Genomic DNA, 23,183 nt, shown 5'->3' with positions numbered 1-23,183 from the left:
TAACCACCAACATTAAGTCTATTATGGGATCCATGTGTTGAGGACTTTTCGTTATTGTTTATTTCCACTCATCTATCAATTTTTCCCGCTTATCCAATTATTAAGAAAAAATGTTGATGCTCACAAGAATCCCTGTAACTCAAAGCGGGAATAATCCCCCTTTTAGTTAGTTAACCAATCATATCTGTTGGTTTTGTTTTCTGTCTGTGTGCTCCTTATCAGTTTCATAAGTTTTACCTGCGTGACATTCGATCAGTTCTGCTTTCTGTCGTCCTTCGCTCCAAGTCGTCTTCTCCTTCAGCGTTTATCCACCTTTATATTATATATTATATATATTTATCCACCTTTGTATAAATACGCAATTACGTATTTATACAAAAATGCTTTGGGATTTGGGGTCCTTCTGGCCTCACATTGTTCTTTTGTTGGATTATGTTTTGTTGGAGACTCTCTTTTTTTTCTTTTTTTGACTTTCCAGCCTGAACCCTGCAGCACATTTTGTTACTTTGCAATTTAATCAAAGTTCATCTTTGTTTACATACCAGCTTTCGTGTCTGCAGCAGCTGTGTTGAGATTTTGAACTAAACTGTTCACTTTGTTTTCACTAGAGTAACACAAGGGTCTGAATATTTTGGGGGATTATTGTGCATTAGCGAAGAGGGCACCTCGTGAGTCACGTTGCTGAGAAAAACGCGAACAATCCTATTGTGGATGCACTGACCGTGTCCAATAAGGAGCTTGGACTCGGTGGGCGGCGATAGAGTCCAAACCCCAATAAATTGTTCCCACACAGGCGCATTTCTCGATGCAGAGCTTGATCCCTTCCTGGTTTGTTTGGCTTGAGTGCTGCTGGAGATGGAAACAAGCTGGGAAAAATTGCAAAAGAAACCCGTTCGCCTCATTGCAGCAGCCTGCAACGACATGGGGATCGGGAAAGATGGAAAACTGCCCTGGGATTTACCGTAAGAGTTAAACCACTGTGGTGACGTTTTTAATAAATTAATTTAAAAAAATCAAATAGAATAAGGAGTCTATGCATGGGCGACAGCTGATGTTTTACTTCTGTTTATCTAACATGTTTCAAACAGCAAGAATAGTTACAAAGGTAACAATCAGTATGTGCTGTAAATATCAGTGTCATTAAGTTGTAACAGTTAGGGCAGCAGTGCTAGAAGTCAGAGTGTGAGTAACCAGGACTAATAAAAGATGTACCCTGTGAGCAGCAGTCAGCTTTCTCAGAATAATGAGCTTACTGTGAAATGCAACTGTTTTCTGCCTGACTTAACACTGGAAATGTGACTTTCACAGGACTGAATTCCAGTACTTTGTGAACACTGTCAAAACGGTGTCAAGACCAGGTATTCTTCACATCCCATCATACATTTCTCATAGAGGCCCGGGTGTCATTCACAATTTTGAAACACTGCTTCCAAAACCACATCTGCCTTTAGGGATGAGCACATTTAAAAATATATATAATATTCATTTAAAAATGGTAAATGGACTGGTTCCTATGTAGCTCTCTACCTGCTGAGCTACAGCCACCCTCCCAAAAAAGAATAATTATTATTAATAAATTATGGAAGAGTTGATTTAAAAAACAAACAAACAAAAAAAGCAAGTAATTAGGACACATTTCAGTTCAGTTTGGCATTAGGACTGAGGGATTTGGCAAGGTTTTACTGTAGTTTTGTAAATTCTGTGAGGACAGCTTAATTAATTTGAACATTTTGATACCCAGTCCTATATTATGTTCAATAATTTAAAAAGAAACAAAAATTACAAAAGCTGAGATATTAATTATGTTTTATTCTGTAAAACACAGGAAGGATGAATTTTATGGTTTGGGGTAGACTCTGCTGGAACTCCCACCCTGAATCTTTGTTTCCACTTCCCAATATTTTGCATGTGGTGTTGAGTAAAACCCTGGAGTGAGTGTTACACAGACACACAAATCCAGATCATCCAGAAATCAGTTTTGTTTTTTCCCTGTTTTCTCTTCATCATCTTTTCTTTTTGCGGTCTTGTCTTTCAGCACGGTTCCCGATCACGCACACTTCCTGTGTCGAGACTTTGACAATGCCATCCGCCTGGCTGCAGAGCCCCCCCTCGCTGACTTAATAGAGACCATCTGGATTGTTGGTGGAGTGCAGGTTTACAAGGTAAACCAGTATGGCAGTATCCACCTAGACTGCAGTGTATTTAAAGTGGAAGGCCTGTTATTGACATGTTCACGTGTAAAGAATTGAAACCATAACTTATAAACTATAGACAGGAGCTTATTTACAGCTCCATATTTTTATTCTTGGACTCTACTATAATAGACTTGCATGATTTGGAGTCAAAAAGAATATTTACTTTGGTGTAAGCCCTCAATTCATCCACTTTCTGGCTAGTTTTTAACATGGATCCTGTCTGAATTGTCCTAACTTACTGTGATACTTGAATAAATTGTAAATGGACTGGTATGTATACAGCACTTTTCTTGTCTAAGTACGTACTCAAAGTGTTTTTTTCTAGAGGCCTCATTCACCCAGTATCACACACACACACAGGACTTTTTTTCTATATCCAAGCACTTTGCCTAACATTCACACACGCATTTGCATTGGGGGCAATTCGGGCAGACTGGAGGAGCCGGGAAGCTAACTACTGACTTTACATCCTGAGTTACAGGTGAAAAATTCAAATGTATGCTTAGAGTTTCACACAAGAGGCTCTGCTTGGCTCCTTGGTGTGTTTTAGCACCAAGGAACATTATTCACATACTCAGCTCTAAGTGGATGGTGATTTTCTCCCATTGCATAACAAAGTGCCTTATTTCCAAAGTGACATGTTAACACACAACATTCTTGTTTTCTAAGCCTCAGCACCTCATTAAAGTTAAATTATATTGAGTGGGTGATATATTGATCAGCTTTTCACACATTTGTTTCTAGTGGTTTAACAGAGTTGCAGTGGCTGTAGCAATTAGCTATGTTCTCTGGTTGTCAGAGGATATTTGCATATATTTAGAGTATCTTTCTCAGGGCTGTCATATATATGATAGGGAATAAGATCCATCAACAACATCCTAAAATCTACTTTGGGGAAAACTGTATTTTAGTATTCTCAATGTGAATATCATTTCTCTTCCTTTTCCTTTTAACCAGGATGCATTAAACCACCCTTGGTGTGACCTGCTTTACCTGACAGACGTCATGGCTGACTATGACTGTGATGTGTTCTTCCCAGAATTTGACAAAAATCTATTTCAACTACAGGAAGGGTAAGTTTTCACCTCTTCTGAAGTGCAGGGCATACTGATCCCAAAGGCTCAGTGTCTCTTTGTGAATTTGCTGGCACTGAAATGGTTATGAAATAGTTTGCTTTTTTTATGTGCACCCAGCCAGCCTGTGACGCCAGTGAGGAAGTGATTTTTGCTTTTTGTTACAAAGTCAACATCAGCACCATCTGTCAGCCTGAGACATTTGGTTTTAACAGGTTGCTTACTAAGGGTTTGAACAGCTTTGTTACTGTAATAAAACTAAATTGAAATAGTAAATTGGCAAATGTTTACATAGGGGAGATTATCGTGGAGTTTCATAATCAACCTTTTAATATCCAATTTAATGAATGTGAGGATAATTCTACTCTACCTATCTGCCTTTTGCATTTTGATTGTTTTATTAAATTATGATCAGTTGTTTTTGTTCTAATTAACCTTCTTTTTCTCTCTTGTTTTCAAATAAGATTTCCCGGTGTGCCAAGTGAAATTCAAGAGGAGAATGGCATTAAGTTCAAATACCAAGTATTCAAGAGAGACACTGCTGACACTGTGTAGAATACCTTTTTTAATTAAAGAAATGCCAATGTCTTAAAAAAGACTTTTAGTAATGTAGTCGATGAATAATTCAAACCGTATAAATGTGACTTCTTTGTCTTTGCAGTCCATAGCCACTTTAAGTACAGACACTCCAACAGTGCTGCAGTGCTTGCTGCTCAACTATTTTACTTTTTTTAGTTTCTGCTCTTTTTTAAGCTACTATAATCAGATCTGGCATGTCACTTTCTCCTGTTGCCCTGTCGTTTGGCAGTGTTCCTATCTCGTCCTCCCACTCAGTCATTTTAATGCAGCGCAGAAAATGTGCTTGAGTCAGTCAGCAGCCTGCATCAATGCCAGTACTCCAGGTATCACAGTAGATCTATTACCCTTTCAGTCAGCTTGACAGGTGCCTGTTTAGAAAGTGATGATTTAATAACTCCACCTGTGTGCTTTCACATTATAATATGTCTTATTTAAAATGTTACTGCTTAAATCCATAGTCCAAAATAGTGAGACTCGTATTTGTTGATACCGACTTTTCTTGGGATGTTTTTAAAGACGGAACCATAAGTACATGGTGAATTTTTAATAGAGAAGTAATTGACACTGTTTGTATGTTTTTCCCAGTTTTAATAAAATACTTTACTCTTATCTGGCTGTATGTGATCCCTTTAGCCAGTAGATGGAGATATATCAATGAGGCAAGAGACCAAAAGCTTATGAGCACGCTGCTGTTAACCGATTATCAATATTTTACCTCTTGTATCTAGCCAGTGCATTTTTGAAATTTGCTCAGTAAATTTAATCAGAACAAGAAAACACCTCAATTATGAGTAAACTATGTATATATTTTATCACTAAAAAGCTCCATGGACTGTCTTTGGGTGTATGACTGTTTATTAAAAAGGAGTTACAGGAGTTTTTATCTTCCTCTCTAGCATCCATCACTACTTTGCTTAGACCTCTGTTATGATGACTTCATGTAGTCTTTATCTCTAACCAACCACCACCTGAGTAGATATCTAATCAGAGCCAATGAAATGAGCATACGGGGACAGGATACACAGTGGCACAGTTATTCACTAATCCAATTACAAGAGGAACATTTGTTGCTAAAAAGCCCAAAACAATGAGGAATACAAAGGGGTCTTTATCCAAGGAAATATTTTTAACTAGAACAGCAGGCTTTTGGCACATGTCTAGTTTACTGTTGCAAGAGAAATGCTATTAACACTGGTATTAATGTCACAGTCTGCAGCCCAAAATGCCCATTCCTGAATAAGGGCATGACCAACCCACGCTTTGGATTGTCTCATCCCCTGCATGGAAGTCACAAAGGGTCAAGAAAAAGGTCACCAAGCGTTCATTCAGTCTTCATCCTTCCAGGTCTTTTCTCTTTTAAAATGAAAAGACAGATCATTCATTGTTGAATCCCTCTAGAAGAAAGTTTTTTCACTTTTTCCTTTTGCACAAAACACTGGTCCTGGAGTCCATCTTACGCACAGTAACAAACTTTGACATGATCCGTGTGCAGTTTTCACTACACATGTCAGAAACAATAAATGATAAGAGAACTACTTAACAGTCAGGGCAGATCTTTTCTGTTTTTATAACATTAAAAACATTTTTCAGTTGCTGCAGATATGTTGGCTGCACATCCATGAAACAAAACTCCTGCTCAACCACATTCCAAAGGTGCTCTATTGGAAAAAGATCCGGTGACTCTGAAGGCCGTTTGGGTACACTGACCTTGTCATGTTCAAGAAATCAGCTTGAGATGATTTGAGCTTTGTAACACTGCACACTATCCGGAAAGCAGCCATGAGAATATGGGTATACACTGGAGTTGGGCATGGCCAGCAACAATACTCAGGCTGTGGCATTTAAATGAAAGGGGCTCAAAAAGAGAACCAGGAAAATATCCTCCATACCGTTATACCATCAGCAGCCTGAACTGTTGATCCAGGCAGGATGGGGTCATGTTTTCGTGTTATTTACACCAAATTCTGACTGTACCATCTGAATGTTGCAGCAGAAATCGAGACTCAGACCAGGCAATATTTTTCCAATCTTCTGTTGTCTGATTTTGGTGAGCTCAGTTTGCTGTTCTTAGCTGACAGGAGTGGGAGCTGGTGTGGTCTTCTGCTGCTGTAGCCCATCTTCAAGGTCTGTTGTGTGGTCAGAGATGCTGTTCTGTATACCTTGATTGTAATGAGTAGTTATTTAAGCTACTGTTGCCTTCCTACTAGCTCAAAGCAGCCTGGAATTCTCCTCTGAACTCATTTTCAAAGCACATGTACACACGTTTTTGTATATACAACATATGTTACTAAAAAGACAGGGCTTGATGACATGATTGGTTGAAATCTTCTTTCATAAGCTGTCCTAGTAAGAACAGTAGAAGCATAGGACTCGAACCTACTCCTGCTTTCAAAAATCTGATTTTTGATACTGCCCAAGAGTTATTTGAAGAAACAGTAAAAACTCAGTAAAAAAAAAAAAGACTGCTATTTAAAGGCATGCATATTTTAACTTGTCTCAGGTTTAGGCACCGGCAACTGTTGCTTCAAATGGTTGATCAAGTGATAGATTCAGTCATGAGTGAATAAATGATGGTGCTGTCTAACAGACCACAGCCCTCAACAGGTGAGATTTCACCAAGTGACAGATGATTCTCTGCTTCAAAGTTGTGAATCTCGGATGGAACGTTCAATATAGAAAGTTATTTACTTCTTGCTATTGAACATCCATCAATGTGACATTTATTTCCCTCCTGCAGAATGTAAAGTATATTTGTGTGGTGTCATCAGGGTGACAGAAAACAAACTTTCTAGTGTAGGTGGGGAAAGAGAAACTGAGATTAGAGCACGCAGCATCTCCAGTTCATGATATAAATGTAAATACACCAGAACAACTCACAGCATGGAGTCAAACACGTTTTTAAAGCTGAAAATCCATGAGTGACATTAGTATGAATAAAACCCAAACATGACTTTTTAAATATTCTAATGTTTGGTTCTCTTTTCTGGTTAACATAAGATATTTTGATTTTTTTTGCCACTTAAATATTCCTAGTGGAATATTTAAGTGGCAAAAGCTCATTTTCCACCTCCTTTCGCTGCTTTTGAAGAATAGACTTCTAAATGAAAATGCCAGGGCTTAACTCACACTGACTTCAAATGAGGACTATTTACTGCAGCAGTGGTCGTCTGAGCTCCTGCATCAGCTGGAAATCATATCTTCTAATTGCAGATGTCATCTGTTTCCTGTGAGATATGAGCCATAAAAGCAGAATGTTAGGCACGGGGAGTTTCAACCACTGGTGTGTTTGAAATGAAAAAGGACAATTTATACTCCTACTTATTAACCTCTCTGGCCTGCCCATGTAATTCAAGCGCTCAGCACAGGAGGATGAGGGTGTCCACTGAGGACAATAGGACACTGGGTAAGAAATCGAGATGACTTCCACTTATACACCTGAGACCTCGTCTCATCTGCCTCGCCTTGATACGTCCCGATTAACTCCCTCGTATTCATTACTAAGCATCGGCTAAAGACGAACACTGTAACCTTGCAACATGATGAATTAAAGCAAATGTCAGCGCTGTCTGTGCAGAGTTAGAAACCTTTAGTTCGTCAGCTGCAGTTTACTCGAGGTAACGCTGCAGCCCCTCAGGGCTTCTGTGTTGTGAATGACTGGAAAATAAACTCTAGTCAAACATCCATCTGCTGAGCTCAAATTCTTTACCAGATGCACTCACTTTTTGAATCATCTGCCCAATGGCTACGGCCATGTCTACGGGACCATGGTGAGTGATTCAGACAGCAGCAGATGGGAGGTTGTTAACGTACACCCCCGCCCCTCTAGACACACAAGTCCTCAGTCTCTTTGTTGTGACCCCCATCGTCTACATTATAAGAGTGAGGGGACCTTGAGGCATAAAGTCATGACTTCATTAGCTGTGATGCTCGCTTCCATTAAAAGGCACTCTTAAGCATGTTTCAAGGGCTTTTGGTGGCTTTGAAACATTAAGACACATTCAAAATGAGACATTTTATGGTCCCCTCTCTTGGTTTAGACAATGCCTAGTATGATTGTATATTGATTTTGTGGCTTACGCTAAAATGGGCACTTATCCAAAAGCCTTTTTAGAACCACGTGACACACAGAGACATGAAAACCTTTAATTAATAAAGTCAAACCTTATGGAAAATCGATTTAGTCTAAATGAAATGAAAGTCTACTGATTTTTTTTGAATGCCAGAAAGGTTGCAAAGGTCCAGTCTGAAATCAAAGGCACATCACTTTTGTTCCTTTTTTTTAATCTTGCGTGGGTGCATTTGAATTCATTTGAAATGATAATGAAGTGACATTTTAGAAGTGAAATAGCTTCTAATAAAGTGTCTCCATCTGTAGAGTAACAATAAAAATCTGAGGCGCAGTTAGATTTCATCCCTGAGGGGAACAGTTGTGCAGCCAAGAACATTGTGTGAAAATGAGACACTTGCACAGACAGTAAATAAAATGGTTTGAAAGGCCTTGTTTGTTCTCCGTGATACATCTGATAGACCAATCAGCACGTCTGTCACCGAGCTGTCATGTCATGCAGAGTTTTATGTGACGTTATTGTAAGGAGTTTTTTTGACAAGGGACTGCATCTTCACTAAAAACCGACACATTAAGATGCCATTGCATTTGTCTCACTTTCTGATATCAGTCTGATAAATCAGCACACAGCCGCTCTCATCTCTTCCAGTGTGAATTTACACCTACATGAAAGTGCACTGCTTTTTCTTTGTAACACCTCAGACTTGTAAAAACTGAATGTTGGGGTGCAATCACACCTCTTTGGTCTGAACTACAAGTGAAAATTTTACATTTTTTTTTTTTTTACAATTGGGAAAAATTCACACAGCCTAAATAGATTGAAAAAAAAAACATTCACAACACTTCACACCATAGCTTGTTAACTGGATTTTAATTACATTACATCCCACGAGGTTGGAGATTTTGGCAGGAGAAAGGCTATGAAACATTCTCTGCATTGTACCTTCAGCTGTTTTTAAAACCCAGTTTTAAACATACAAGTAAAAAATAAATAAATTATGAAGCAAGTCTTTAATAGATTGTTTTACAGAGTATTCAGATTCCAATTTAAGGCATCTTCACAGGCAAAATTCACTGTACAGATTAAATGGCATCATTGTAGTTAATCCAATTAAACTACAGCAATAAATTCAAACATATGATTATAATGTCAGTGGAAGTGAAAGCACATTTGTAATTAAGACACCTTAATCTTTTACAAAGTACAAATACCCATAGGAACGACATGGATCCAGTTAGTGTTCGTCCATACAACCCGTGTCAATCATCCACTTTTAAAGGGGCAACAGGATTAAAAAGTGGTCTCTCCCTACGGAGCTGTAGTTTTCCAAAGCTCATCTCAAAGTCCTTCTTAGTGCCATTTAGCACCTCCAGACTACCTGTCCTTATGTCATAACCTCGAGCCTTCAGTCGCTGGATGCGATAATTTACTATTTGCGTGGTTAGTTCTAGGACAGTTGGAGTCTCTTTGATTTGACACATGCTGATCCCAGCACTGAGAAGACCCTCAAAACGTTCAGCCAGAGTAGATTCAGGGTAGTACAGAAGAGCTGGGCACCTGAGGATGATGTCCCGCAGCTCGGTCTCAGAGCACCCAATGGTGTCTTGAGAGTACAGCAGAGTGCGACACATACTGTCTGGGTTCAGCTCAGTCACAAAGCCCTTCAGCCTGGAAAGCAGGTGGAGCAGCTGGGGCGTGCTGAAGCCCTTGTCTCTCAGAAAAAGGAAGTTCTCCCTCAGCACCTCTGGAGGCTTGAGAAGAACAAACGGGTTCTGACTCAGCAACTTCTGAAGCCAGATTTTCATGTTGGCCTCCTCCCCCCCGAGCTCCTGGTAGGCCTGTTGGAGAGTGTGGACCATCAGCTCGTTCTGCTCTACTGGCCGGCTGAAGCTTTGAGGAGCGCTGGCCATGAGTTTGGTGATGACTCGTTTGTTCAGGTTTAAACTCTGGAAGTAGGAGATGTTGTTTCGCTGGTTGTCATGGTGACTGGAGGAGGTGAAAAATGAGGCTGGGAATTTCTCAATGATACCAACCAGCTCCCTCTGGTTTGGACACACAGACATCCACAGCTCTTTTTGAGTGTAAATCTGCTCAGGATTACAGAGGACAGCCTCAGGATGACTTGTTAAAATATGAGCAATGATGGGGCCCGAGGCCCCCATGTTCTTTAGGAGTTCAGCTACTTCTTTTGTGTAGGCTGGACTCTGAAACAGCACCCATCCTTTAAGTTTCCGGACCTTCTGGATGTCCACAGATAGATCATAAAGAGCTTCTACAGTCTGCTGGTTCTCTGCTACACTGTGTGTCGCACGTGATCTGAGGTTTAAAGGTAGAGCTGTGACAGGTTGGCACCGGAGGCACAGGAATGTTGCGATCGAACGCAGCATTGATGCAAATTCCTAACACCAATCCCCTAAACACAAGGAGGAAAAGAAAATACATAAGTAACCAGAGCACACAGACCAATCCTTACATTTGTTTAACGCTTGTGGTCACCCTTGCTCTGTGAGGTTAGCGCCCATCACGACAGCAGAACAACATTAATGTTTTACTAACTCCAGAAATTTTAAGCAAATAAAATCAAGGTCCAGGCACGCAGAGCCGGGGGATATTTCTAAAGCACAACCTGTATTGATTCATCTACCTTTATTATATCTAAACTGACACACTTTAAATCTTTCATCTCATTTTGTACCATCATCTTCCAGCTCTGACTCCACCGCTTCATGCTCCTTTAGTTAATGTCACTCATCCTATCTTTGCATGCATAACAGAGGCTTTTTATCAGAACTTAATGGTCTCTCTGTACAGCTGCTGCCATATGTTTCATAGGGGAAAAGCAAGAGCCAACTCGATTACCTGACACTATTGACGACTATTTGTAGATAGCATCTTTGAAAGCAGCCTGTTGTTACTCAAAGCTTTTTATTTCAGCACTGTAAATAAACATGTTCGTTACATCTTCACAGAAGCTGCTTGTATGACTGACGGCATTTATTTGACCATGTCAAAATACAACCCTTCCTGCACTGACCCGAGCATTTTCATTTGAAGAGTCATGCCGGGTACAGAGCGTGCCAGCTGAGCTAACAACTATGCGAGATAGTCTCAATATACAGCTGACAGCTCATTTATTATAATATTTATTCATTCTTGCTGACAAAGGATGTATACATTTTAGAAACACTGGGGAAACCTTTGCAAAATAACCAAAACAAAAATGAATTACCTTTGTTAGCGGTCAGAGGATGTGACGTTTTGTTATGAAACCGATTCCTTCGTCTACACTTTGTGTTGTGTGGTGTTCCACAGCGACACACAGAGGCCCTGACTGGTACTGCAAGCAAGGCAGCTACCTGTAAACTCAACTGACCCTACATAGAAAAATTATTTTACAGACAGAATGCAGAGAAGTCGATGTAGAAGTGTGTTTATTTATTTGATGTACCAATTTGCCCAACTTCTCTGTTTTTCAAAGCGGCACTCTTTTTATTGCAGCCCATATGTCCGATAATTAAATAATTTTGGCAAAAATCTGTACCTCAAACAGCAGTTGGTGCTCTTTCAAAACCCTGCAGCATACGGGGCCCTGATGAGTGTAATCAGTGCCGGGCTGAATTGGACTGAACGCACGGAGAGTTTCCTCGCAGTTGGTGCTTAATCACGATGCTTGATCACCGGCTCTGCAAGCTGTTCCCTAAGTAGCACAGGAACTGCTACTGCTGCTGAGTGAGTATCTGGGTTCATTATAGTTTATATAATAGTAAACAGATGATATGTCTCAAAGGAAAAGAGGTCAGTGCTTTTGTTAAAAAAAAAAAAAAGAAAAAAAAAGAAAAAAAAGATCCTGTTCAAATCCGGTCATCTTTGAGATGATTGTTTCTGTACATGATCACTGATTTTAAAAATGAGCCTCATAAACAAGTCAAGTAAAACTAACATTAAAACACTTATTGGTTCCAGTCCGTGCATCGCTTTTATTGGCAGAGGAACAGTAGTCACTGCAGGAATCAACACATGCACATTCATTATCTTTACACACACAAAGGCAGACTCTCGAAATCACAAGAACTGTCATCATACTTATTTCAAACATTGTTATAATTAATGCTGTTACTGCTGCATTTAAAGCAAGGTTGAAGTTAATATTCACTGAAGCAAAATATGAATAAACATATATAAAAAAATACATAATGTCTTAAAGTGTCACTAGATTCCATATAAAATTAAGGGGCTTTTAAATTAAAAATTCACATTTAAATAGACAAAAACTACTCGATCAGTTGTTTGTTTGCTTTTGATATTTGTCTTTTGCTAATAAATTACACTCTAAATAAGTGTGTGAACTCCCCCATAGCTCATGCTGGTTTCTTATTGCTTTTATATATGACTTTATTGGTCTCTCACATCATTTTAAAGCAATTTTGGTCCACTTTTTGTTCTAACATTGCTCTCGTTCATTGAGGTTTGGAGGTCTTTGTTTATGCACAAGGTCTCATCGCAGCATCTGTGCTTGAGATCATTTTCCTGTTGTATAACGTAATTTCCCTGTCAGGTGGCCTCACATTTGAATCTTCAATGCAGGTAAACAAAAGAGGTCATGGTCAGCTTCATGACTGCAAGGTGCTCAGGTCCTGTGGCTGCAAAACAAACCTACTCCTTGACATTTGGTATGAGGTGTTTTTGCTTATATCCTGTGACTGGTTTTCATCAGCTGTAGTATGATGCATTTTGTCCATAGTACATAATTCATAATTCTTCTAATTCTAAAGTTTTATGGTTTGTTGAGATCCAACTTTGTAAATCCAAGCTGTGCTCCCATCTTCTTTTGGGAGAGGCTTTTTCTTAGTAAGCATTCCAAACAGACACATTTCTTGTATTTGTCTAACTTTACCTTCATAAAATGTAACATTCAATATTGCTAACTGAGGCCTGTTCTGTCTGAGATGTAGCTCTTGGGTTTTTTGCAATTTCACTGCATATTATTTCTGACCTTGGGGGGAATTTGCTGGGATGTCCACTTCTGGGAAGATTGGCAGCTGTCTTGAATGTTTTGCACTTGTGAATAATTTTTCTCACTGTAGAATGATGAATTGGAAATGGCCTTCTAACCCTTCCCAGATTGATGGGCAGCACAATTGCTTCTGTAATATCATTGCTGATGTTTTTCCTCTTTGGCATTGCATTAAAACACACCTGAATGCTTCACACCAGCAAACTGCCAGAACCTCTGCTTTTATGGAGGTGGCCACAATTGCTGATATTTCGGTTAATCAAATGCATTTGATTAGCAGCACCTGGCTGGTACTTAATTCCTATGTAAGCACTAAGGGTGTACTTGTATCGTCTGCTTTGATGATTTATTTTTTCTGCTTCCTGTGGAGGGGTGATCTGGGGCATGTGGCCCTCTTTTACCCACATCTGCAAGACCATTTATTGATTATTATGTGGACTTTCTGAGTTTCATCAGTAAATATGTAAAAATGGTTTCTCGAGCATGTTTTACAGCATCGACTGCAGGGTCTAATTTGTGATGAATGCATTGAACAGCAGTCATGTTAAGGCTTTTTACACAAGAGTGTAGCTGTACCTTTAGTTGCAAAGCCAACAAACTGTGTACCTCTCTTTAGAGGTTGCTGTGTCTCTAAAGAGACACAGCAACCTTGTTGTGTAACTGCAAATCAGCAAGTTGAAATAAGAAGCTCCATAACTCAACTGATGTAACTGGTGCGTGACTTGGCAAGACCTGAAACATAAATATATTGCAACATATTTGATGTGATTCTATCGCTTACAAATAGACTAGCTCTTAATCATAGACTTGCATCTCTGCCAGATCCCCTAATGGGACTCAAGTCAGTATGTTTTACTGACCTATCCAACTTATCCAGTGAATCCATCTTGACCAAGTCCTCTTATTAGACCAACAACTAACCTGTTTCCTGTGCAGATATGGGGTTTCCCCCTTATCTGTTTGCCCTCTCTCCTCAACATACTGCAAGCTCTGGCAGTAACAACCTGTGAAAATGAAAGAAAGATATCCAAGAGAATGACTTCTTTGTTACAAGAACATGCAGATTTTACATAGCATACACGAAGATAAGATCTGTCCTTGTTTATGTTACCTTTACAGTGTTGCAAAACAGAAAATCCGCTTCATATTACCGTATGCTAAGGACCCAACACCAGAGAGTAATATTGATTTTCATAGTTGTACTATTAATCAGCTATAAAGAGCTCAGCATTCATAGAGTGAGAAAGTGGAGTAATATGATGAGCTGTGACCTGTTGTTTTATGGCAGCTCCAAGTCAGTATTATTATTAATTAGTCTGGTGCCATATTAAACAACTGGACAGAAGGCTGGCGAAGTAAATAAGCCGAGCAGTTTATTATTGGCAGATTTAAAATCTTTTGCAGCTACCAAAAAAATAGGTCACACAAGACACAGTTACTTTATAATCAAACTGCAATATTTCAAGGCTTCTAGTAACACTGATAAGGACGCCGTCTTCATTCATATTGTAAATGTACTGTCAATGTCGCTTAGCTTGATATAACAGGACACAGCTTTTGTGTCTTGTACAAATTCCTCAGTTGTTGCATTATTAAACTGATAAAGCAACGGATGAATAATTTGTGTCCTCTCACAGTGACAAAATAAATAAATAAACAAAAGTGACAGTGCAATATACCAGAAACATAACCTAATACATGTTTTCTAATGCAGATTTAGTTCAGATTAGTCCACTCACTCAATATCACTATGATGGTAAACAAAACTTGAACTGCATGCATTTACAAATGTGCAATCAAGCTTGCATGGAGGAAGAAGGGTTTATCTCACAGATACACAAAGATGCATGATGAGTGATGTAACCTGGAGTAATGCAGTCTTTCAGCATCAGACTTTTTCCAGGCCGTCTTCTGGAGCTAATCAGACCCCAACTTATGTCCCAGCAGCAGGTATATATGGATTCAATTCAGTTTTATTTATTTCACATCATTTCACAACAACAGCTGCCTAAAGGCGCTTAATCTGTCTTCTTAATCCAAACCTACCTGGTGGCTTTCTCTATGGCTTCAGTAGTGGATCTAACAGGTCTCTTTTTATCTTGTCCAGTGATGCCTTGTACTTTGCGCCCTGTAAAACCTCACCAGCTCACCCTCACAGGCTTGCAAGCTTCCAAGCTTACAGGCCTAGTGGTACTTACACCTAGTACCCTAGGTACTTGGCTTGATTTTGTTTGCTTCATCCATTTGCTCTTTCCAGTTGTTGGCAGTGGTAAGGCTAGCTTTTGGACAGATGTTAGAAAATGAGAATTTCTGCTGTAGTACATTTTCCCTTCTCATTGGAGCTCCTTGCGATCACATCCCCACCATCCTACTGGTTCAAAGTTCCCCCACACCTGCTTGCACACACATCTGAATAAGGTGTTGCTGGTCTTTGTCCTTGGTGTCGTTGACCCTGGTTGAGGGAAGTAGGTCTTATAAAAGAGAAAGGAGAAGCAGATCATTTTGACTAGGTGGATCACCCCTAAAAAAAATTATCTCATTATCTCTGAAACCTCAAGGAGTTCAAAAAATAATTCATTTACAATAAAATAACATTGCAAAACCAGGCTGGGCCAGGAACAACTAAAGAGTTTAAAAGACTAAGTAACATAAAATGAGTTCTAAAACAGTATATATACAGAAAACCCCCACAAAACTAAAAGATTTAGCAGTAAAGTGCCTCCAAAGCCCTAAAAGAGAGCTACAAGTCCAATAAAAAAAAGTCCCTTGTCATCCCTCATGTACCCGTTTGTCTTTTGTCCACACTGTGTGCACTGCATGCTGACCTGTGAGTGAAGGTCAGCATGCAGTGCTGAGTCACTCAGTCAGTGCTGAGTAAACACCAATCCTTCTTTAGTACTATGAAGGGTCAAAGAGAGATCCTCTGCCCACGGGTGATCCTCACTTACTTTACTGTCACAATACCACAAGGGCTAAGATGCTGTCTGTCTGCCTCCTGCTCTTACTACAGTCTCTCTCTCTTGAAAAACCAAGAGGAATATGGCACCTCTCTGCCAGACTTCGAAATTGCTATACATATCTGTCCTCTGTCTGCTGTAGCTTGCGCCAACAGGTCACTCTTTAATCCCCCTGGCCTAGTCTGCTGTGGCTCTCTCCTGCTGTTGGCCTGTCTCTATTATTAAGAAAGTTTAACAGAGCAGTTGTGTCGTATTGCCTTTAACTTGGGAGACTTCAATGTGAACTGAAATCCCAAATAATTCCCCAAATAAAAGCATGCAAATAAAAAGTGAAACAAAAAACATGCAAAGCATAAAACAATCAAAAACCATTAGTAAAAAAATCACATCACAGCTCTCGTAACAATTTCCTAATAATAGCATGATGAAAAGTTTCAGTGTGACTCATGAAAGGATACTGTAGCAACTTTGTGCATAATTTATAATGCATAAAGTCGTACAGTTGTTCATGTTTAAGGTAATGTGTCAAGTGCAGTGATAGAACAGGTACTGCAGGCTCGTGTTGTTGGTGCTTTGTTTAATTCAATGCAGTTCAATTCACTTTTATTTATATAGCACCAAATCACAACAACATCTGCCTCAGCTCATGTTATATTATAAGGTAAATACCATACAATATTAAAAACCAAACTCCAACAATCAGACAGAATTCTATGAGTAGCTGGTAACATGTGGAAGGAAAAAACAGTCCCTCTTAACAAGAAGGACCCTCCAGCAGAAGCAGGCAGAACTTTGCTGTTGTTCATTTATAATCTGATCTCCAACGTTATGACTGAGGATGATTTTGGCTTGTGGCAGCCCACCATGGCTGAAGCTGCTTAGGCAATTAGTGTCCCTGACCTAGGGCTGTGCAATATCATATAATCTGCAATAATCCCGTTACAAATTTGAAACAATATAAAAATGTAATATTGTGGCGTCAATGTGATAGCAACACCACCAACACCATTTACATCCCCTAATGCATGCAACAACACAATCACAAAAGCTGTGTGTCAGCATCCATTGATGACTGAGTACTTAAAATGGAACCTACTTCAACAGCCTTCAAGAAAGCACAGGGCTTTGCAATATATGCAAAAAAAATTTCCAGATAATGTTGGAAACTACTAACTTGTTTCACCATTTGAAGTAAAACCACATTTTCAAGTACAGCTAGGGTATGGGAGAGGGGATACTAGCAGTTGGTGATAAGAGACCCAAATGTAAACAGATAACTACAGTCATTGTCACTGGAGTTCTTGTTAGTTGCACTCTAAATGAAAACAAGCGATGGATGGAAATTATCAATGCGGTTACATGGTGGGAAAGCAGGGCTTTAGGTAACTGGTTAAAAAGCTCAACTCAAAATATAACATCGCAAGTAAATTAAAAAAAAATTTAATTTCCTTATGGAGGTCTTGAACAGTTACAAGCTTAAGTTTCTGTAGTTATTATTGGACTAAAGCAGTCATAGTCTTTTGCTATGCAATTTTTTCTGTGCTCAAAACTATACAGTCAGCATTAATGCCTTTCACTAACCTTTTATTAAGTGTTATTTGATAATCGGATGCCGTTGCTTTACCTGTGAATATAACAACACTCCGAGATATTTTGTAAAAGTGACTCTCATAACAGCCAGCAGCACTGCTGAAAATGGAGCATCAGTGTTGGGTTGTGTTCCAGGAAGTGTACAGCGGTTGTTCTAAGAAATAGTTAAATGCAGAGACTGCGTTGCATTTTCTGTCACCTTTAAAATGGTGTCAGCTTCTCCAGTTTGATTTTGTAAATCTTTGAGTGCCACACACACACACACACACACACACACACACACACACACACACACACACCACCCCCCTACTACCTGTTCTGCAGCTGCTGTAAGCAGAACAAAAGTGGCAAACCACAATGAAGAAGCCTTTCAGTGATCACACTTTCCAGTCACTCAGACACAACATGACCTGCTACAGGTTTATAGAGCTCCTGCTTTTCCTCCTCTTCAGCAAGGCCTACAATGAGGAGTCAGAACCCATTTTCAAGGCAGAGAGCGAAGTTATCCAGCTGGGTAATTGTTTCGCAATGGATTATATTGTTGTTTATAGATCTGCTCCAGAGGGAGACCAACTGCTTGGCAACTCTTCAAACAAGAACATGCCCAACACACCACCTGCAGACCTACAGGGTCGTACCCACATCAGTGACGATCCCAACCTGCTCGGATTTCAAATCAGTAACCTCACTCACTTGGACTCTGGGATTTATAGGAGGGAATGTTGGAAGAACCAGATGATAATCAGCCAGAAGACACAGCAGCTCACTGTGTGTAAGGAGCAGATTGAATCTGAAGACATAATTGTAAGTAAAGACGGTAAAGGGACTGAGATCTTGTGCAATAGCAGTGCCATTGGCTCTGAGGGAACATCTGTACGCTGGTACCATGAAATGTATCCGTCTTATGAGCCCACACTCTTCCTGGATAGCAGTGTTTCGCTGAAGCCTCTGGTGAAGGAGCTTGCAGGTGTTGTAGATGTAAGAGACAACGGTGCATTGCTCGTGTTCAACAACATGTTACAGAAAACCACACACTTTAAGTGTCTTGTGATGAAAGGTATCAACTGTCTTAGTTTCCAAACCATGCACCCACCAGATGAGAATGAAAGCAAGGACATTTTTGTCTCACTGGGGGACAGAGTGGTTCTAAATTGTTCTATTGATGAGGGTGACCAGGCGTGGGAGACTCCACTGGGAAGAATTGATGGTAACACGAGGGGCAGTCCAATGTACGTATCAGCTGATGACTTCTCACTGGTTATACCTGCCATCTCCAGAGACTACATTGGAGACTATTCATGCATCTCCCCCTCACGTGAGATGCATTATGCATTGTTTCTTTGCCCCAACAAATCTGTTGTTTATCAAGTTGTTGGTCAAGGTGAAAATGTCTCGCTCATGTGCAATATTAACCAAGATGATCCAGAAAGAGTGCAGTGGCACCGCTATGGACTTTCAGGGCACTACGAGATCATCCACAACTCGCAGGACAAAACTGTTCCCATCCCTAAAGATCTACGAGGCAGAGTGACTCTATCTGAGGATGGAACTTTGTTGACCATCTATGACCTGAAGGTGAAGGATGGAGGGAAGTACATATGTGCTGTTTTAAAACACAGTGAGATGACTTCTACGGATTATGATATAGATAATGATGGAAAAGGTACCGGAGAAAATGAAACCAGCAATAAACACTTATGGATCGATCCACCAATATGCATTTTTAAGCAGGAGATCAGTCTGATCATATTAGTCAACAGTGCCAGTAATGCTACTGCATATGCTGTGAGGGCAGGACTGGTGGTGCTGCTGGTGGTAGTTGGAGTCATTGTTACAGTGATAGTAATAAAGAAAAAAGCAAGGCCTTTGCCATTGCAGAGAAAAGTGACATCAAATGTAATAATGGATATGGATCCCGGCTGTACTGAGAAGTTAACTCTATCTGAATGATATTGCTTAATAGCCTTTGTAAAATAGCTCCAATGTGACTTAATATCCACCTGACACATGCTGTGCTGTAGAATCTGTACATAAATCAAATGTGTTGCTATTTTCACCATGAGAAGACTGTTTTTAGACATTTTTTTAACTTAATGTAATGTAAGAACATCGATCAGATCATTGCGATGAAAGAATTAAAGGCAGCTAATTTGTTGATTAAATGGTTACATTAGCACTATAGTCTGAAATAATTCATAATAAATATAATAATAATGATATACTACTAATAAATAATGAAACAACACACCAAGAACTTTGTAGTACGACCCCCCAGTGTTCTTAAACAGTTCACATTTATGCACTTCTAAATTCTGTCTCGTTTCTCATCTCATTTGTTGCAGTGATGAACTTCACTTATTTGACTTGCAGCCATCACCTCACTGTCACTTTTAGCAATGTTGGCTACTACATTGTAGGTTCTACCAAGACTGAGTCAGACCTTAAGGCCTGATTTAAACTATTTCAGGAAGCCTTTGTAGAAACCTACTTAAGAGGCCAACATTTTTGCCCTCATTTATGCTTGTGTGTGGTTACGTGTGTGGTTGTGTCTCTGTGTTTTATGTGCGGTGCTAGCCAATAGAAAAAAAGATGAGGAAAAGGCAAGGCGGGCATATTTGTCAATTAGGGTTTTTTTTTCTTCTTTGTACATTACCTCAAGTCCATTTCAGTAGTTTCAGCACTCTCCTTCCAGGAATCTACTGACATTTGTGAATTCATATACTGATGATATAATAATTTTTTTTACACTGAGGTGATGATTGTTGTTCTCTCACTGATAAGTTAAAAAACTGCAGCATAACAGTACTTGGAAATGCATAAGAGAAATCAGCTGTACTGAAGTGGGCTGCATCGACCTGACGCTTAGTTGCATTTGTTGGGAGGTGTACATCAGGTTATGGAGTAGTCCCTCCCAATCACAGGATGCTGCTGTTGCTAGCAGCAGTCGCAGAGAAGTACCGGAAAAGAGAAAGAAGTACGTACAACAGCATGAGCAACAGACAGAGGAAGGTGTAATGTGGTACTAAGATAGATGGAGGGACATAATTGGGAAGGGGAGAAATTCAAATAAAATGAACGGCTACTTTGACTATAAGCCACTTCTAATAGCTTAAGTGTAGCTTGTAATTGTCACATTCTGCAGGGCATCAGTTGTTTGGTTTTTCTTTTTCTTTTTTGTTTTTTAAGCTAAGAGTGGTGTATTTAAAACAAACATAATATATATATCACAAGTCTACTCGTGACGTTTCTGGCTACCTGATAACCATGAGTCAAACATCCATTGTCCTCTCTGCTCCTTTCTGTTCTTCACAAAATCTGTAGGAAATATCAGTCTCTTTAGCAGCTAAATGCTGTTTGGTTTGTTGTTTGGTGCTGAACACATAGTGTGCAGTGGGCCTGGTGGGGATATTTTTCTTCTTTTACTGGAATCAACTTCTTCTGGTTAAGATATTAAAGAAAGAAATGAGAATGGACCAAAACATTTAAGCTGCAGGCAGTGAAACCAATGACTGACGTACATCATGCTAACGACACTTCATTGGTAATCCAGTGATTCCCAGTGCATCAATCACCTTTTACCATCTATATCTAAGCTGTAATTGTCACAGCCGTCTGGTCGGTGTGTGGAGTGTACCCAAATGCAGACAAACAACCAGGCGTGAAAACGAACTTAATTTAAACCAAAAGCGAGACATTTTATTAAGGCTGAACAGAACAGAGAAATGAAAAGTCAGGAAAGAGCTAAACTATAACTGAACTGGGAAAAGCTAAACTAAACTCTAAACACAGAATGCAGAACAAAAAAACCTGGATACGGGAAACTCGACATGACAAAGACGAGAGGGAAACTGACCGGGTAGGTTGGGTGGGTCCTTCAAAGCATGCTTCCCCTGAATTTTGACACAGCCAATAAATACACAGAGGGGTGACGAGGGAATTGGAAACACATGGGAACACCCCTGGGACGAATAGACATAATGACACAGAGGAAGCAAAGCAAAACACACTGCACATAGGATGTGAGACTGTCAAAGTAAAACAGGAAACACTAAGATGTAGACTAAAACACACAAGATGACACAGGAGCTGGGAAGAAGGAACGCTCAAGGAAACGTATGGACTGGAGAGAGGGGGGGTTACAGAGAGGGGAAAGGGGAGATGTGACAAAGAGCGAAGGAGGGGGGGGTGCAGAGAGGGGAGATCAAGAGAGAAAGAGAGACATGACGGGCTGACGGGGCGGGGGGGGACCATGATATTTATTAAATGTATTCATGACATCTTCTCAGAAAACACATGAATCACTAAAGATTTGAGAGTTTAGAGTATTTTGATTGAAGACACGTTAGATATAAAGAGGAATTAAAGTAAACCACTTTTGATATCTAAAACAGCACTCCAACACCTTACTTTAATGAATACTAATATGTGATAGTCAGTTTACTTTTGACGAGACAAAGAGAGAGAAAGAGAGAGGGATGCGGGAGGGGGGCATTACTGGCTGGGGAGAACATACATGAAAGTACACTACAGGCAGGGGATACAAGAAATAACACACAAGGAGGGGAACATGTAAACAGGGAAACACAACGAAGCAACACGGAAGACATGAGAGACTCGAACTGGAAGCAGCGAAGGAGACCACAACAAGAAAAAAGGAAATACAAATAACCTATAAAAAAAGGGAACTAAAACACAATATTGAATTATAGAAAACTAAAACATTACAACATAATAAACTCAAAATGCTGGGTCAAATGACACGCAACCATGACAGTAATTAAATGTATTAGTTACATCTTCTCAGAAAGAGAAGTGAAGAAATAGTGAAGTGCAGATATTGTGTTGTATTTTCTGTCAGCTGTAAATGGTGTCGGCTTCTCCAGTTTGATTTTGTAAATCTTTCTTTCCTTTGAGTGCCCCGTCACTGGATATGTATCAAGTCTATGTTTTGTGTATATTTTCTTAGACAATTATGCTTTCAGAGATGATTTTTTTTTATTATTAAGGACTATCATCATAAAAATGTGCACAACTCACTCCCACTCATACACACACACCCACACATAAACCCCGCTACTTCCTGTTCTGCTTTAAGCAGAACCAAAGTCGCAAATGACATTCAGTAATCACACTTTCCAGAGTCACTCAGACACAACATGACCTGCTTCAGGTTTGCAGAGTTCCTGCTTTTCCTTCTCCTCCTCCTTCATGAGGTCTACAGTGACAACCCAGAACCTGCTGTCAGGGCAGAGCGTGAAGTTATTGAGATGGGATACTGTTTCAAAATGGATTATATTGTTGTTTATAGATCTGCTTCAGAGGGAGACCAACTGCTTGGCAACTCTTCAAACAAGAACATGCCCAACACACCACCTGCAGACCTACAGGGTCGTACCCACATCAGTGACGATCCCAACCTGCTCGGATTTTAAATCAGTAACCTCACTCACTTGGACTCTGGGATTTATAGGAGGGAATGTTGGAAGAACCAGACGATAATCAGCCAGAAGACACAGCAGCTCACTGTGTGTAAGGAGCAGATTGAATCTGAAGACATAATTGTAAGTAAAGACGGTAAAGGGACTGAGATCTTGTGCAATAGCAGTGCCATTGGCTCTGAGGGAACATCTGTACGCTGGTACCATGAAATGTATCCGTCTTATGAGCTCACACTCTTCCTGGATAGCAGTGTTTCGCTGAAGCCTCTG

General features: G+C 39.9%; 2 protein-coding genes across 2 annotated transcripts; one reads left to right on the top strand and one right to left on the bottom strand.

Moving 5' to 3' along the window:
• The first annotated feature begins 781 nt into the window (after window positions 1-781).
• Window positions 782-4,456, top strand: zgc:153031. The gene is made up of 6 exons (XM_063480053.1): window positions 782-962; window positions 1,309-1,358; window positions 1,826-1,931; window positions 2,036-2,162; window positions 3,153-3,268; window positions 3,733-4,456. Exons 1-6 carry the CDS (start codon window positions 856-858, stop codon window positions 3,821-3,823), a joined length of 597 nt encoding a protein of 198 aa, XP_063336123.1. The 5' UTR covers window positions 782-855; the 3' UTR covers window positions 3,824-4,456.
• Window positions 4,457-8,773: 4,317 nt separating this feature from the next.
• mterf2 (mitochondrial transcription termination factor 2) lies at window positions 8,774-11,195 on the bottom strand. Its single transcript, XM_063481221.1, has 2 exons — window positions 11,144-11,195; window positions 8,774-10,327 (listed from the first exon to the last, which is right to left on the bottom strand). Exon 2 carries the CDS (start codon window positions 10,299-10,301, stop codon window positions 9,174-9,176), a length of 1,128 nt encoding a protein of 375 aa, XP_063337291.1. The 5' UTR covers window positions 10,302-10,327; window positions 11,144-11,195; the 3' UTR covers window positions 8,774-9,173.
• Window positions 11,196-23,183: the final 11,988 nt, after the last annotated feature.

This window comes from Pelmatolapia mariae, linkage group LG7 (assembly GCF_036321145.2).
Source record: "Pelmatolapia mariae isolate MD_Pm_ZW linkage group LG7, Pm_UMD_F_2, whole genome shotgun sequence".
Lineage (NCBI taxonomy): Eukaryota > Metazoa > Chordata > Actinopteri > Cichliformes > Cichlidae > Pelmatolapia > Pelmatolapia mariae.
The sequence above is the reverse complement of the archived record's forward strand: the minus strand, read 5'-3'. Positions and strand labels throughout refer to the sequence as shown.

Coding starts and splice junctions, on each gene's coding strand:
- zgc:153031 (XM_063480053.1), top strand. CDS start 856: ATGGAAACAAGCTGGGAAAAATTGCAAAAGAAACCCGTTCGCCTCATT. Junction 1,359..1,825: donor CAAAACGGTGTCAAGACCAG/GTATTCTTCACA, acceptor TGTAAAACACAG/GAAGGATGAATTTTATGGTT. Junction 3,269..3,732: donor CTATTTCAACTACAGGAAGG/GTAAGTTTTCAC, acceptor TTTTCAAATAAG/ATTTCCCGGTGTGCCAAGTG.
- mterf2 (XM_063481221.1), bottom strand. CDS start 10,301: ATGCTGCGTTCGATCGCAACATTCCTGTGCCTCCGGTGCCAACCTGTC.